Source organism: Leopardus geoffroyi, chromosome D1 (assembly GCF_018350155.1).
Source record: "Leopardus geoffroyi isolate Oge1 chromosome D1, O.geoffroyi_Oge1_pat1.0, whole genome shotgun sequence".
In the NCBI taxonomy this organism is placed as follows: domain Eukaryota; kingdom Metazoa; phylum Chordata; class Mammalia; order Carnivora; family Felidae; genus Leopardus; species Leopardus geoffroyi.
This window is the reverse complement of record NC_059329.1, coordinates 114,191,173-114,203,661: the sequence shown is the minus strand read 5'-3', so window position 1 is coordinate 114,203,661 and position 12,489 is coordinate 114,191,173. Positions and strand designations below refer to the sequence as shown.

Below are 12,489 nucleotides of genomic sequence, written 5' to 3'. Positions count from 1 at the left end.
TGGTCACCGGTGCCCCTGCAAGCCTCATTTTCCCCATCTGCCTTTGAGACTCAGTGCACCTTCCGAGGTGGGTCTGGGGTCTGCAAGGATGGCCTGTCCCCTGGTGTCGGGTGGCCGCAGCCCTGCCGGCTGCCTCCTCTTTGCCGCCGGCCCCAGGCCACAGCTGTTCCCAACAGCAGGGGGCACTTTGGCTCTTCTGTTGAACCCTCCTGCTCTGCTCACAAGCAAGCCTCCTCCCCGCCCCACACCTGCCTGGCCCCGGGACCCGCTGGAGCTGAATGGGCCCTCTGTGTGCCCGGCCGGCTCGCACTGACCCACCTTGGGCGGTGGGCCTGGGTCTGGGCTGGCACCAACACCAAGGGACGTGAAATCATGGAAAATGCGAGAATTTCTTGCTGGTTCAGTCCTGCTCAAATGCAGAGCCCCGCTGGCTGCCGGAAGGCATGGCCAGTGCAGGCAACCCCTCTTCTCAAGGGTGCCGTCCTAGCTGTGACCTCGGCCCTTGCCTTGTCCCTTAGCTGATCTCTCCCCAAACCACCCACAGATCCTGCCCCACTCCTATGCGAAACCCTTCTTCCTCAGGCCCACCTGCCTCCCTCATGGAGCAGGGCAGGAGCAGGCGGCGGGGGGAGGGTGGGGGGGGGTGGCTAGGCCAGCAGGGTGGACACAGACGAGCATGGCCCAGGGGCTGGGGCCCATCCAGAGAGTCTGGAGACCGGGTCCGGCCTCCGAGTGTGAGGCGAGAGGGGGCTGAGGCAGCGGGCCCTGTCCACAAAGGCGCCCCAGGGCTGGAGGGCTGCCTCCAAGGTCCTTGGGCCCACTTTCCCCGATGAGGCTGGGGTCTCAGGATTCCTTGGCACTCAACTGGTCAGACCGCCCCTACCTTTCGGACGGAGAAGCTGAGGTTTGGAAACCCAGAGGGACTCAAACCCAGCAACTGAACGAACTTCACCGGGATTGCATCCCTCCCCTGCCCCCAGGCCCCATCAGCATGCCTGCGGGAGCCAGGGTGGTGATGAGCAGAGTCCAGCCAGAGTCAGCCTGGAGGAGTTGCATCTGAGCCCCAGCTCAGAGCTCCAGGACGGGCCGGGAACAGAGGAGACAGAGCCCAAGAGCCCAGAGGGGACCGTCCAGGGCAGCCTGGGGCCGGCAGAAGCCGAAGAGGCAGACGAGCAGGTGATGGTGTCTCCCTTTGGGGTCCGGGTGCACCCCGCCCCTTGGGCTGGGTCTGTGTCTGCTGACCGTCTGCTCAGCAGGCTGCCCTAGAGGGAGACGCCCCCCCCACACCCCAGACTCTGTGGCACCCGCATTCCCAGAGGGAGGAGGGTCTTCGTGACCCTGGGATCAAGCGACTCTCCTCTGGACTCACCAGACCCCACTGCAGAGAATTCGAGAAACAGAGCATGTCAGGGCTGGAAAGGACCTGAGGCCCAGGGAGGGGAAGATGTTTGCTCCAACAAGTCCCGAATGGGGCAGGAGGGGTGCAAGGGATGCTCATCATAGAAACTCTGATGTTCTATTCCTAGCACCAGAAACGCCAGCAGCCCAGGACACCCAGCCCCCTGGTCTTGGAGGCTGCTACCGAACAGGGCTCACCTCCCCTGAGCCCCAGCACCAAAGTAGGTCGAGCCCCAGAGCCTGCTGCCTTTTCCTCTTTCCCAGAATCACAGCACCAACCCCACGACAGCCCCAGAGAGGAAGCCACACGGCAATGCCAGGAACACGAGTACACCCTGCTTTTTCTCTGCCATCCCCCCAGCCTGGCACTCAGCACATCCCTGAGAAATGAACCCAGCAGATGGCTCGAGTGGTGGATGGGAGCCACTGGGGCAATGGGGGGGTGGGGGGGCTCTGGTTGGAGACTCACATCTCTGCTTGCCTTCCGCAGCTCATCGACAGAACCGAGTCCCTGAACCGCTCCATCAGGAAGAGGTGAACCTGCTGCTTTCCAGACTAGGACCTGGGGTTCCCCCAGACGGTGTCGAAGAGAGGGGCCTGGGGGCTAGAGAGGCAGAGCCCCGAGGGAGCTCTGGTAGGGGTCGGGGTGGGTGTGGAAGCCCAGTGAGGGAGCATGGGGCGTGACCCTTCTCCTACCCTCCAGTAACAGTGTGAAGAAGTCCCAACCAGCCTTGCCCATCTCCAAGATTGATGAGCGACTGGAGCAGTACACACAGGCCATTGAGGTATGCTTAGGCCTCCCTTCTTCTGCTGGGTCCCTCCTCTATTCACACACCCATTGTCTCATCCCAACCACACCCCTCCATCCAACCAATACCCTTCTATGCAACCAAGATCACTCCATCCAACCAATACCCCTCCATCCAACCAAGACCCCTCCATCCAACCAAGACCCCTCCATCCAACCAAGACCACTCTATCCAACCAATACCCTTCCATCCAACCAAGACCCCTCCATCCAACCAAGACCACTCCATCCAAACAATGTCTCTCCATGCAACAAAGACCACTCCATCAAACCAACTCCCCTCCATCCAACCAATACCTTTCTATCTAACCGATGCTCCTTCATCCAACCAATGTCTTTCCATACAAACAACACTCCTCCATTCGGCGAACACCCCTCCATCCAACCACCACTCGTCCAGACCTACACCTCTCTATCCTACCAATGCCCTTCTCTCCAACAACCCCCCCCACCCCATTCAATCCATGCTCCTCCAGCCCTATGTTCTGAGCAGCATGATAGCACCACATCTGTCTCTTACCCCACCATATCACCTGTGCTCCTCAGATCAAGAAGGTGTTTTACAAGTACACCAAATGGAGGCACATGCATTTTTTTTTTCCAGAGTGCCCTGCCCTAGCCCCTTACTGGGAAAGCACTCCTCTGGAAATACAAAGATGTAGAAGAAGTCGTGTATTGGAGACCCTCACCCTGGCTTCTCTGACATGTCCCATGTGGCTGTCCACTAAAGTGGTCCTGGGTTTTTCCCCCTCTGCAGACTGCTGGCCGGACCCCCAAGCTAACCCGCCAGCCCTCCATCGAGCTGCCCAGCATGGCTGTGGCGAGCACCAAGAGCCGGTGGGAGACAGGAGAAGTGCAGGCTCAGTCCACTGCCAAGACCCCCTCTTGCAAGGTAACACCCATCCCAGGGTGAGGTGGGGTCCCCTTGGTAAGGCAAGTATGAGGCTGTCTAGGCTGCAGTGTGGGTAGACAGAGCACTGGGATGTTTGGGGGGTGCTCACCAGGCTGGCCCCCAGAGTGGAAGGCCACGTGGGGGAACAGGTGGCCCAGCACATGTAGGTGGTGCCACTTTCCCTTTCTTACTTCCTCCCCCGGCCTCTCGTACAAGGAAGTGGGTGGGCGGGCCCGGGACCCAGCCGGGCAAGGCTGGGCAGGAGAGAAAGGACCATGGCTTTGAGTTCCCTGGTCGAGGGTCTGCACCTGTGACACGTCCTTCCTCTGAACACAGGATATCGTAGCTGGAGACATGAGCAAGAGAAGCCTCTGGGAGCAAAAAGGAGGCTCCAAGACGTCATCGACAATTAAGGTAGGGTCTGAATGTGGCTGGTGTAGGGAGGGCAGGTCTAGCAGTTGAAAGCAAAGAGGGGCTATCCTCAGTGTATCTGGGAGGGCTTCCCAGAGGCAGCACCATCTCCGCCCTGCCGCTCTCAGCTTTGCTCTTGGTCACCTCTCCCAGCAGAGCACTCCGTCTGGAAAGAGGTACAAATTTGTGGCCACCGGACACGGGAAGTATGAGAAGGTGCTTGTGGACGAGGGCTCGGCGCCCTAAGCTGCCCTTCTTGGTGAGTCCAGGGCAGCAGCCCGAGCGTGAGGTGTCGTGTGTGTGGAATGTGTCCTTCTGGGAACGTGGAGCCACGGACAAGGCCTGCTTTGTCACAGCTGCGAGGGCGGCCTGTGGGGACTGAACGCCCGGCCTCGGAGATGGTCGGAACCCGCCCTCGGCTCGCTCTCCTATACCAGCTGGGGGCCCCTCCGGGGTCCACCACCCTGCCCATCACCTGGTGAAGAAACGCGGTCCGCTGCCGTGGTTAGACACACTTTATTAGTGGCCTGGGTCCCAGGATCCGTTTACAGCACCCATTATGCCCTGCGTGATGCAGCTGGCCGCCTACTGGCTGCCTCTTCCCCTCCTGAGTCCTGTACCCAGGCACTTCCGTGTCCCTCTGCCATTACTGCTGACCCCATCAGAGCCCCGGCCCCTGTCTCGAGGCGGTGGGGACTGCAGACGCGGGGGCCCCGAAGCCGCATGAGGCCTGGGGTCCCCTCTGCTGCCTCCCCTGCCCCGGGACCAAGGACACCCGTCCTTGCCCAGCCATCGAAGCTGGGCCCCGCCCCCATCTCCCGCCAGCGAGCCCCCCTCACACCTTGCCCCCCAGGCGAGGGAATCAGAGGCGGGCAACCAAAGGAGCTGAGCCTGGGGTCTGGCCTCCCCCCACCCCCCACACATGTGTCAGGAACGACAGTCAAACCACTGATGCAGTCTCTGGGGCCCACGCACAACTGAGTCGCCCTGGCCAGCCCCGCTCTGCACAGCAAACGTAAATCTGTCCCCCATCTTTCCCGGAGGGGCGGGGGGGACCACAGAACCCCGCCCCAGCATCCTCCCTGCCCTGCCGGCCCACAGCCCCTCGGGAGCCCAGGCACCCCCCTGCACCTCCTTGCCCCGAGTCCCGAGCCACGGGCCCTGCTGTGCGGGGCCGACTCATCTACCCGCTGCCTCATCACTGAGCTGTGTTCCTTCCTTCTTGCGCGTGGTTTTACCCCGTCAGCCCCCATATATATTCTAACCCAGTGCAGACCCCTTCTCTGCCCCGGTCCACGCCACGGAGACCGGCCTCCTCCCCGACCCCACCTGCCCCCGCCGCACCCCGCCACGGTCCTTCCTGCTGCAGCCTGTCCGTCCCGCACCTCCCGGCTGCCCGGTGTCCGTCCGGCCCTGGCTCCCTCTGCAGTGGCCGTGGCTCCCCAGCTGGACCCCCTGTCCCTCTTCTGTCCACACCACGGTCCTGGGCCCCGGTGCCGCCCTGACCGGTCACTGGAGCCTCCAGCCAGCTGCCGTCCGGTTGAAGTTCTTGGGCTTGGGGTTTAGGTCCACGACGGAGTGGACTGTAGGAGGCGGCCGGGCGGCTGCCTCCTGCAGCTTCCGGGCGTTGAATCGCGGCCTGCACAGGAAGGGCAGGCGGCCCAGGCCGGCCAGGGTACAAGCCCCATCCCTGGGCCCAGCCGGGCTGCCTTGGGACTTGGCCACTGACATGCGATACAGCACCGCGTCCCACATCCTGGAGGCCCGGGAGGCTGGGGGCCGGGACGCTGGGAGGGCGGGGGCTGTCACCTCTTGCCCCCCGCCCTCTGGGCTCTGCGCTGGCCCCGGGCACGGGGATGTTTCCGCCTCCTCCATCAGCTGCTTCTTGAGGCGCGTCCAGCCGCTGAGCCGGGGCCTCGGTGCGACTTTGGGGACAGGGTATGGGTGCGGGCCTGAGGGCGGGGCCGGGGACGAGGCCCCCCGGGGACTGGAGACCGCCTCGGCCTCAGCGGCAGGGCCAGCCACAGGGGGCTTCTCCACGGGCTCAGCTGAGGCCGGCCTGTGAGGCGAGGGTCCCGGTGAGCGGTAGGTGGGGACTGTGGGCACCACAAGCCGAGTGCCACCCTCTCTGGGCACCAAGGCCTCAGGGCCAGGGCACTGAGGAGGGGGGGCCTCAGGGCAAGGACCGGCAGTCTGGGCCTCGGTGGGCAGAGGGTGGATGTGGGCCGCGGGGGCCGGGGGCTGGGCCCCAGGAGGGTACGGGACCGTGTCCTTGTCCTGCCCACCAGGCCCCCCATCTGGGGCCGTCTGGCAGGGCTCCGGGGTCCTGGCCTGTGGGGACGGCACTAGCCGGATGTGTACCTGGCCGACGTGGGTGGCCCCTGCTGTGGGGGCCGAGACCTGCGTGAAGCCGCCGGGGGACCGGGTGGGGTGCAGGGCCGGTGTCGCGAGCCGGAGCCCCGTGGCCTTGAAGTGGGCAGCCAGGCTCCTGTGCTGAGTGAAGCTGAAGGGGGCTGTGGACTTCTGCGGAGGCGATGCCACGTGCTGGGTGACGGAGGGGTGGGGGGAGCGGGGCAGGGCGGGCACGGAGCGCAGGCCCTCCGCGGGGCGTGGGGCCGTTGGCTCCTGGTCGTGGCTGGCCTCACTCACGGGGGACAGGGAAGCGCGGAAAGCCCCCAGTGGCACGGGGGCCCCGCCCCCGGTCATCTTCTTCCGGGCAGCCTTCCTCAGAAGTTTCTGCAGACGAAGGTTGTCCTTGCCTGGCTTGGGCAGCAGGGGCGGCGGGGGTCCCGAGGGCCCCGGGGGGCACAGGCCGGCCACGATGAGCATCGTTGCACCCTGGGGTGGAGAGGGACAGCCGTCACAGGCCAGCCGTCCTCTCTGCCGGTGCCCCGCCCTCCCCCCCCCCCCACCACCAGCCCGTGGTGAGGTAGGAGCTCCTGAGGCCCAGAGGGGTCACGGCCCAACCCTGACCATCAGAATCTCTGCTTCCCGAGCGCCCGGCACCTGCCAGGTGCGTCCCTAGCGAGTCTGTCCGCGTCCGCAGCTCTGTGGGGCGGCTCTGCCTCCAGCCGCTTCAGAGAGGAGCCCACGGAGGCCCGAGTGACTCGGTGGGTGACGGCCGAGGGCGCCGCCCGGGGGCACAGCCTAGACCGTGAGACCCGTGGACGGGCTCCAAGGGGGAGGCACGTGCTGGGCCGGCCGCCCGCCAGGGCAGGAAGAGCGCCCGCCCGCAGACGCGTGAGGGGCGCCACGCCGTCGCCAGTCTGACCACAGGCTCGTCCACTGTGAGCCAGCGGTGAGGGTGGCGGCCAGAGGCTCAGGAAAGCTGAGGCTGCATCATCAGAGGTCGATTGGCCGGGAGGTGGGAGCAATTTTCGCTGAGCTACGCTAAATGGGATATTCCCGCAGACATCCTGGCTGGGGTGGTCCTGGCCAAGCCGCCCGCCCTGGTTTCTGGGCGCCACGTGCTCGCAAGGACGTTGACAAATGGCGTCTGGGCCAAGCCGGAGGCCGGCCGGTTTGTGGGAGGAAGGAGGCCCGGAGCTGCCGGCCTGTGGGGGCCGGCTCTGTCAGGCGGGAGCGGGTCTGCCTGGGGAGGGGCCTCAGGGGTCTGCCCGGGGTTCCCGCTCGGCTGTGCCTGCTTCAGGGGGCCCAGGACCCCAGGGACCGCGGGAGCTCGGGGGCAGCCAGGCTAGCGGGAGAGCAGGCGACGGGCACAGCTCCCTTCACCTTGAATCCCAAGTAGGCCCGCGGCCCCGGGGGGGGCCCCGGTGTCAGGAAGCCAGCTTCCAAGGTGGAAGCGGACGTGGGGTTCCGGTGGCTGGAGCAGGGCGGCTGCTCCCGGGGGAGGGGATGCCGTAGGGAGGGCCAGCGTGGCCACCAGAGACGGGCTGGAGACGCGGAGGGCAGGGGGTAGCCCCCTCCCCGGACCGAAGCCTGACACCCCTACCCATGCCGGTGTTTCAGCTTTCCTGAGACTGCAGACAGCTCGGGCAGCACCCTCCGCCCTCGCAGGGGCGAGTCCAGCCAGACGCCCACCCCGGCCCTGCCACGGGAGCCGCTGCCGTTGCCTGCCTGGCCTGCCCGCGCCCGGCCAACACCCACCACCATCGCCGTCTCTCTACTCCTCGACCCCCCGACCGCTCTCCCCTCCCGCTCTCTGACCCCCACTCTACCTCGCACAGCAGGGGCAGGAAAGGGACTCTCACTGGTGATTGACCAAAGGGACCGCCCCCCCAGAGACCAAAAGTCCCCGAGGAAGGCCCAGCCTGGGCAGAGAGAGGACACGTGCTGGGGGACCTCCAGGTCGAGAGACACCAGCGCCTGCACCGCATTCTCAGGCCCTGCCCCCTCCCTGCTCCCGGCTTGCAGCCTTGTCCTCCGTGTGCAATAAAGCTCCTTGTGTGTTCCAAGTGCTGGCTCTGTGTCCATAACTGGGGGGGAGCGACAAAGAAGAGGGCCAGCCCGGTGGGAAGTCCTCCCCAGCCCCTGGACAGTGGTAGGATCCAGGATCAGACACTCTGTCCTGTCCCATGGCCTTCTGCAGTATTAGACTCTGAGATCTGAGGTGTGTGGTGGCTTAAGTTGGGGCGCATATGATGGGGGGGGGGGTTCAGTCTTCCTCTTCCAGAACATCTATGATGCTTCCCTCCTTGACTGGCCAGATTAAATTTTACTGCACCCGAAACAGTGTGCCTTTCTGATCTGTACCCCTACACTGTGAACTCCCTGAAAACAAGACCCACCTTGGGGTCATCCCCCATTCCAGCACCTGGGAGGTGCTCAGTGAAGATTTGGTGGGTGGACAGATGTGGATGGTGGATGGATGGATGGATGGATGGATGAGTGGATGGATGGATGGATGAGTGGATGGATGGACGGATGGATGGGTGGAGGGATGGATGGATGGATGGATGAGTGGATGGATGGATGGATGGATGGATGGATGAGTGGATGGATGGACAGATGGATGGGTGGAGGGATGGACGAATGGATGAGTGGATTGATGGATGGATGGATGGGTGGAGGGATGGATGGATGGATGGATGAGTGGATGGATGGATGGATGGATGAGTGGATGGATGGATGAGTGGATGGATGGACAGATGGATGGGTGGAGGGATGGACGAATGGATGAGTGGATTGATGGATGGATGGATGAGTGGATGGATGGACGAATGGATGGATGGACGAATGGATGGATGGACAAATGGATGGCTGGAGGGATGGATGGATGGATGAGTGGATGGATGGATGGATGGATGGACGAGTGGATGGATGGACGAATGGATGGCTGGAGGGATGGATGGATGGATGGATGAGTGGATGGATGGATGGATGGATAGATGGATGAGTGGATGGATGGACGAATGGATGGACAGACGGGTGGATGGATGGATGGATGGACGAATGGGCCAGTGGAGGGATGATAGATGGAAGGGTGGATGGACAGATATGGATGACGGATGATGGGTGAAGGAGCGGAGGGATGGATAGGTGGGTGGACTGATGTATAAATAGCAAGCTGGGTGGATGAATCTTGGCTAATGGAAAGATGGATTGATAGAGAATAGACAGGGGTACATGGGTGGGTGTACAGAAGGTAGTTGGACAGAAAAACCATTGTATGGGCAGTAGATGGCAGAAGCGATGGAGAGGCAGTCAGATCAATGCGTGCTGCATGGGTAGTAGGTGGCTGGCTGGCTGGCTGGGTGTGTTGGTGGGCAGGTGGATGATGGCTGGATGGACAGTGGAAGGGAGGAAAGAAGGTAGCGAACGTGAGAACGGATGGGAACAAACAGGTGGGTGGGTGAACGGACCAGTGTGTGAAGGCGGAGACAGGGCGGAGGGCGTGCTCCCCAGCCCTGGGCCCGCACCCAGATCTGACATGGGGTTCTGCTGCCCTTGTTGTCTGGGGAACCCATGGAAGAGCAGGACCACCGGACCTTTGGCGTTCTAGGTCTGGCTCTGCTGGGAACCTCCATTTTCAGAAGTCTCTGTGATTAAAATCGGCCTGCCTCCTGGAGGATGGAGTAAATACAGACCAGTCAGGAGCATTAACGCTCCACCAAGCCACAGCCATCTTGTCTTACCACGGCCCACCTTGGAGACTGCGTCCAGGGCCGTGCTCTGCCAGCCGGGGCGCATCTCCCAGCGGGCACGCCACATTCTCCCTCCCCACCCAGCGGGATGGCACATCAGCCAAGGGGAGCGGCAGAGGCGGCCACAAAGCCCATGGCGGTACAGTGAGCCGGGGTCAGAGCGGATGACGCCACGGGATGAGAGGCGGCGGGTGGGGTGGACGGTGCCAGGAAGCCAGACGGCCACGCTGCCCAGACCCACCCCGGCCCTCTCAGGAGCCTCGCACCCCAGCCCAGCCTCGGGGACGGGGACCCAGGGCTTGTCTCCTCTGAGTATCTCCAAGCCCGCTACCGCCGGGATGTAAGACCCTGCCTCTCAGAGACTGCGGGTCGGGGCCTGCGCGCCATAAGGGTCCAGAGGTTCAGAAGGGCTCCTGCCCAAGGGGAACCTGGACTGGGATACCCAGGCACTGCCCCTCTGCCATCGGTCCCGCCTGCCCGAGAGCCCCACCCCAGCGCAGAACTCCAGCCCCGCATGCGGAAGGCAGAACAGACCAGTGATCTGGTAAAGAGGCACCCAGGCTAGTGGGGCCGCAGATGCACGGGGCTGTGGCAGGACCGTCTCTGAAGTGCTGCGTCAGCCGCTTCTATCTGGGGCCTGGCAGAGCCCAAGCCTGTGGGGCTGGCACCAGTGTGGGTGCCCAGGACCTGTTCAAGGTCCCTCGGGCCCCGCCACCCCACCCGTGCAAACCGGGGCCCGGACCAGACTGAGGGGCCCCGCTCTCCCCCGCCACCCTAGGGTCCCCCCTGAAGGTAGCTGGAGCCAAACTGCTCTGGGGCCGCCTCTCCCTGTCCCGGCTTCCTCCCTGCTCTGTGGCCTCGCTCAGCACCTCCGGCTTTGGAAGTTGCCCCCCACCATCCCTGGGCCCAGGGCCTGCGTGGTCAGTTCTCAAACCCTCTCTGGGGTTGAGATCCATCCTGCACCCCGACCAGGGCTGGGCCACCCTTCTCCCTTGCCCCCACCCCGGGACCCCAGACCCCCTCCAGCCCTCCGGGGAGGCCCCTGCCCTGCCCCTCTCCTCCCACCCCTGCCCGGCCAGGCCAGGTGGACCGGGGTGTGGATTACCTGTCGAAGGTTCTCGGAGGCCTGCGGCCTGTCCAGCAGAGCCTGCTCAATGCTGTCCGGCCGCACCACGGGCCTGGTGCCCTGAGGGGGAGGTCACGGATACCCAAAATAAAACCTGTGCTGTTCCTCCTCTGACCTCAGCGCCCGTTCTCTGGCTCGGCCCGTTCACGGGAGAGCACCTGCCAGGCGCCGAGGCCACTGAGCGGGCGGCCACCCTCCTCTGCTGGCCGAGGAGGGCCACTGCAGGGCCTGGGCGTGCCCGTCGGCAGGTGCCGCTCCTAAGAGTGGCAAGGGGCAGCGGGCGGCTCCCGGGAGCAAGGTGGTCTGAGCGGGGCTGGGTGTGCACGGGGTTTCCTCGACCAAGCCCCAGCACAGCCTACAGACAAGGCCGAATGGTCCCGAACGTGCTGTCCCCACGAGTGTGCCCATGTCTGGGGGGGCAGGGGGTGGGGAGGACCCAGAGGAGCCAGCCTGAGAAGGGAAACCTTACCACAGGAAAGAGGCCACGGCGGCCCCCGGGAGCCTCGTGAGGCCCTCCCTAGAAGTGAGTCTTCAGGCGGCCCCGCTGGGCAGAGCTGGCCAAGGGTCAGCTGTATGTGGCTCCCCGAAACCCTGGCCCATCCGAGGATCTGGGCAGCTTGGGAGACAGCATCAGACGGGAGGAACAAATTCAGACGGGAACGGGGGGCAGGGGTGTCCCCAGTAACTCCAGCCTCCGCGAGGCAGGAGGGAGAGCGTCCCTGCCTCCCCCTGCTGTGTGACAGTGGGCATGCCTCTCCTGTCGTGGGTCCCTGTGGCCTTATCTCCGACTTGCAGGGATTGAATGAGGTGCCAGCAGAAGCCTTCCGGAAGCTTCTGAGGCCCCAGAGCAGGCAGAGAGCTGGGTGGAGCTGGGGCTGGGGCGTGCGAGCCCCCCGACGTCCTTGACCGGAAGCCTCCTCTGGGTCTCCCCAGGGCTCACCCCGGTCCTGCACACCGAGCAGACCCCACCATCGGTGCTCCTCCCTTGCCTGGAGCCCTCGGGTCTGGAAGGAGGTGCCGGCCTGCTCTGACCCCTCTTCGTGTTTCGGTTTCCCTAATCCAAGGGTCAGGCCCGTCGGAGCTCGTGGCCTTGCCAGCTGGTGAGGGGACCGTCAGAGGCCCGGGAAAGGTGTCTGCCGGGCGGATGGTGCCATCTGGAGTTCTGTGGACAGAACGGCCAGGCTCCACGGGCACGTGGCGGGGCCCGCCCTGAGCAGCACACTGCGTCTGGCCTCGGGGAGAGAGGACCTCAGGGTCTGGACCCCCAGACGGCGGCTCCCAGGCTGAAGGAAGGGGTACGGCCCCAGTCGCTGGGGGAGACCCAGCAGGACCGTCAGCAGTCGAGATCCTGTTTGGGATGTTTCTTCTCTCACCCGTCTGTCCTGTGCCCCAACAGCACCCACGTGAGAGCCAGGCCTGGTCACTAAGTGGGGCGCAGACGGGACAGAGGCCTGGCTGAGGACGCCCAGAGCCCTGCTCTCCACGGCGGTCTCTGGGACGCCGGGCCGCGTGCTCTGATGGAGGGCGCAGGTGGGCCTGGGGCAAAGTGCCCACGCCCCAGACACCGTGGGGGGCGGGGGGCAGCTGGACTGGGGGAGTCGGGGCCCCCGTCTGGGACCCCACAGCAGCCTGGCCCAGAGAGAGCCTTGGCTGCATCCCTGGGGCCACCCCGTCCCTCCCGTCACCCCTCCTCAGCCCATCAAGAATGTGCCCGCTGTCGGGGGAGTAAAAATAGAAGCTGACACTTCCC

The 12,489-nt window shown here is 64.5% G+C and overlaps 2 protein-coding genes across 10 annotated transcripts in view; one reads left to right on the top strand and one right to left on the bottom strand.

Annotated features, from left to right (window-relative positions):
• LSP1 (lymphocyte specific protein 1) overlaps window positions 1–7,924 on the top strand; it is a 39,401-nt gene extending 31,477 nt beyond the window's left edge. For 4 of the 7 annotated variants that reach the window (XM_045486334.1, XM_045486335.1, XM_045486333.1 and 1 more), the window contains 8 exons: window positions 981–1,176; window positions 1,527–1,619; window positions 1,889–1,932; window positions 2,102–2,183; window positions 2,964–3,098; window positions 3,435–3,512; window positions 3,663–3,768; window positions 7,479–7,924. In XM_045486334.1, the coding sequence (XP_045342290.1) occupies window positions 981–1,176; window positions 1,527–1,619; window positions 1,889–1,932; window positions 2,102–2,183; window positions 2,964–3,098; window positions 3,435–3,512; window positions 3,663–3,755 (721 nt within the window). In that variant the 3' untranslated portion in view covers window positions 3,756–3,768; window positions 7,479–7,924. The remainder of the gene's footprint in view (window positions 1–980; window positions 1,177–1,526; window positions 1,620–1,888; window positions 1,933–2,101; window positions 2,184–2,963; window positions 3,099–3,434; window positions 3,513–3,662; window positions 3,769–7,478) is intronic. The other 3 variants (XM_045486336.1, XM_045486331.1, XM_045486332.1) reach the window with 2 other exon arrangements.
• PRR33 (proline rich 33) lies at window positions 4,010–12,445 on the bottom strand. Of its 3 annotated transcripts, none has more exons than XM_045486340.1 (2): window positions 11,209–12,445; window positions 4,010–6,347 (listed from the first exon to the last, which is right to left on the bottom strand). In XM_045486340.1, the coding sequence occupies exon 2, from the start codon at window positions 6,336–6,338 to the stop codon at window positions 5,019–5,021; it is 1,320 nt and encodes a 439-aa protein (XP_045342296.1). In that variant the 5' UTR covers window positions 6,339–6,347; window positions 11,209–12,445; the 3' UTR covers window positions 4,010–5,018. The 3 variants fall into 3 exon arrangements, with proteins under 3 accessions (XP_045342296.1, XP_045342295.1, XP_045342293.1); XM_045486339.1 differs by lacking the exon at window positions 11,209–12,445 and adding an exon at window positions 10,719–11,174; XM_045486337.1 differs by lacking the exon at window positions 11,209–12,445 and adding an exon at window positions 9,133–9,375.
• Between the last annotated feature and the right edge of the window lie 44 nt (window positions 12,446–12,489).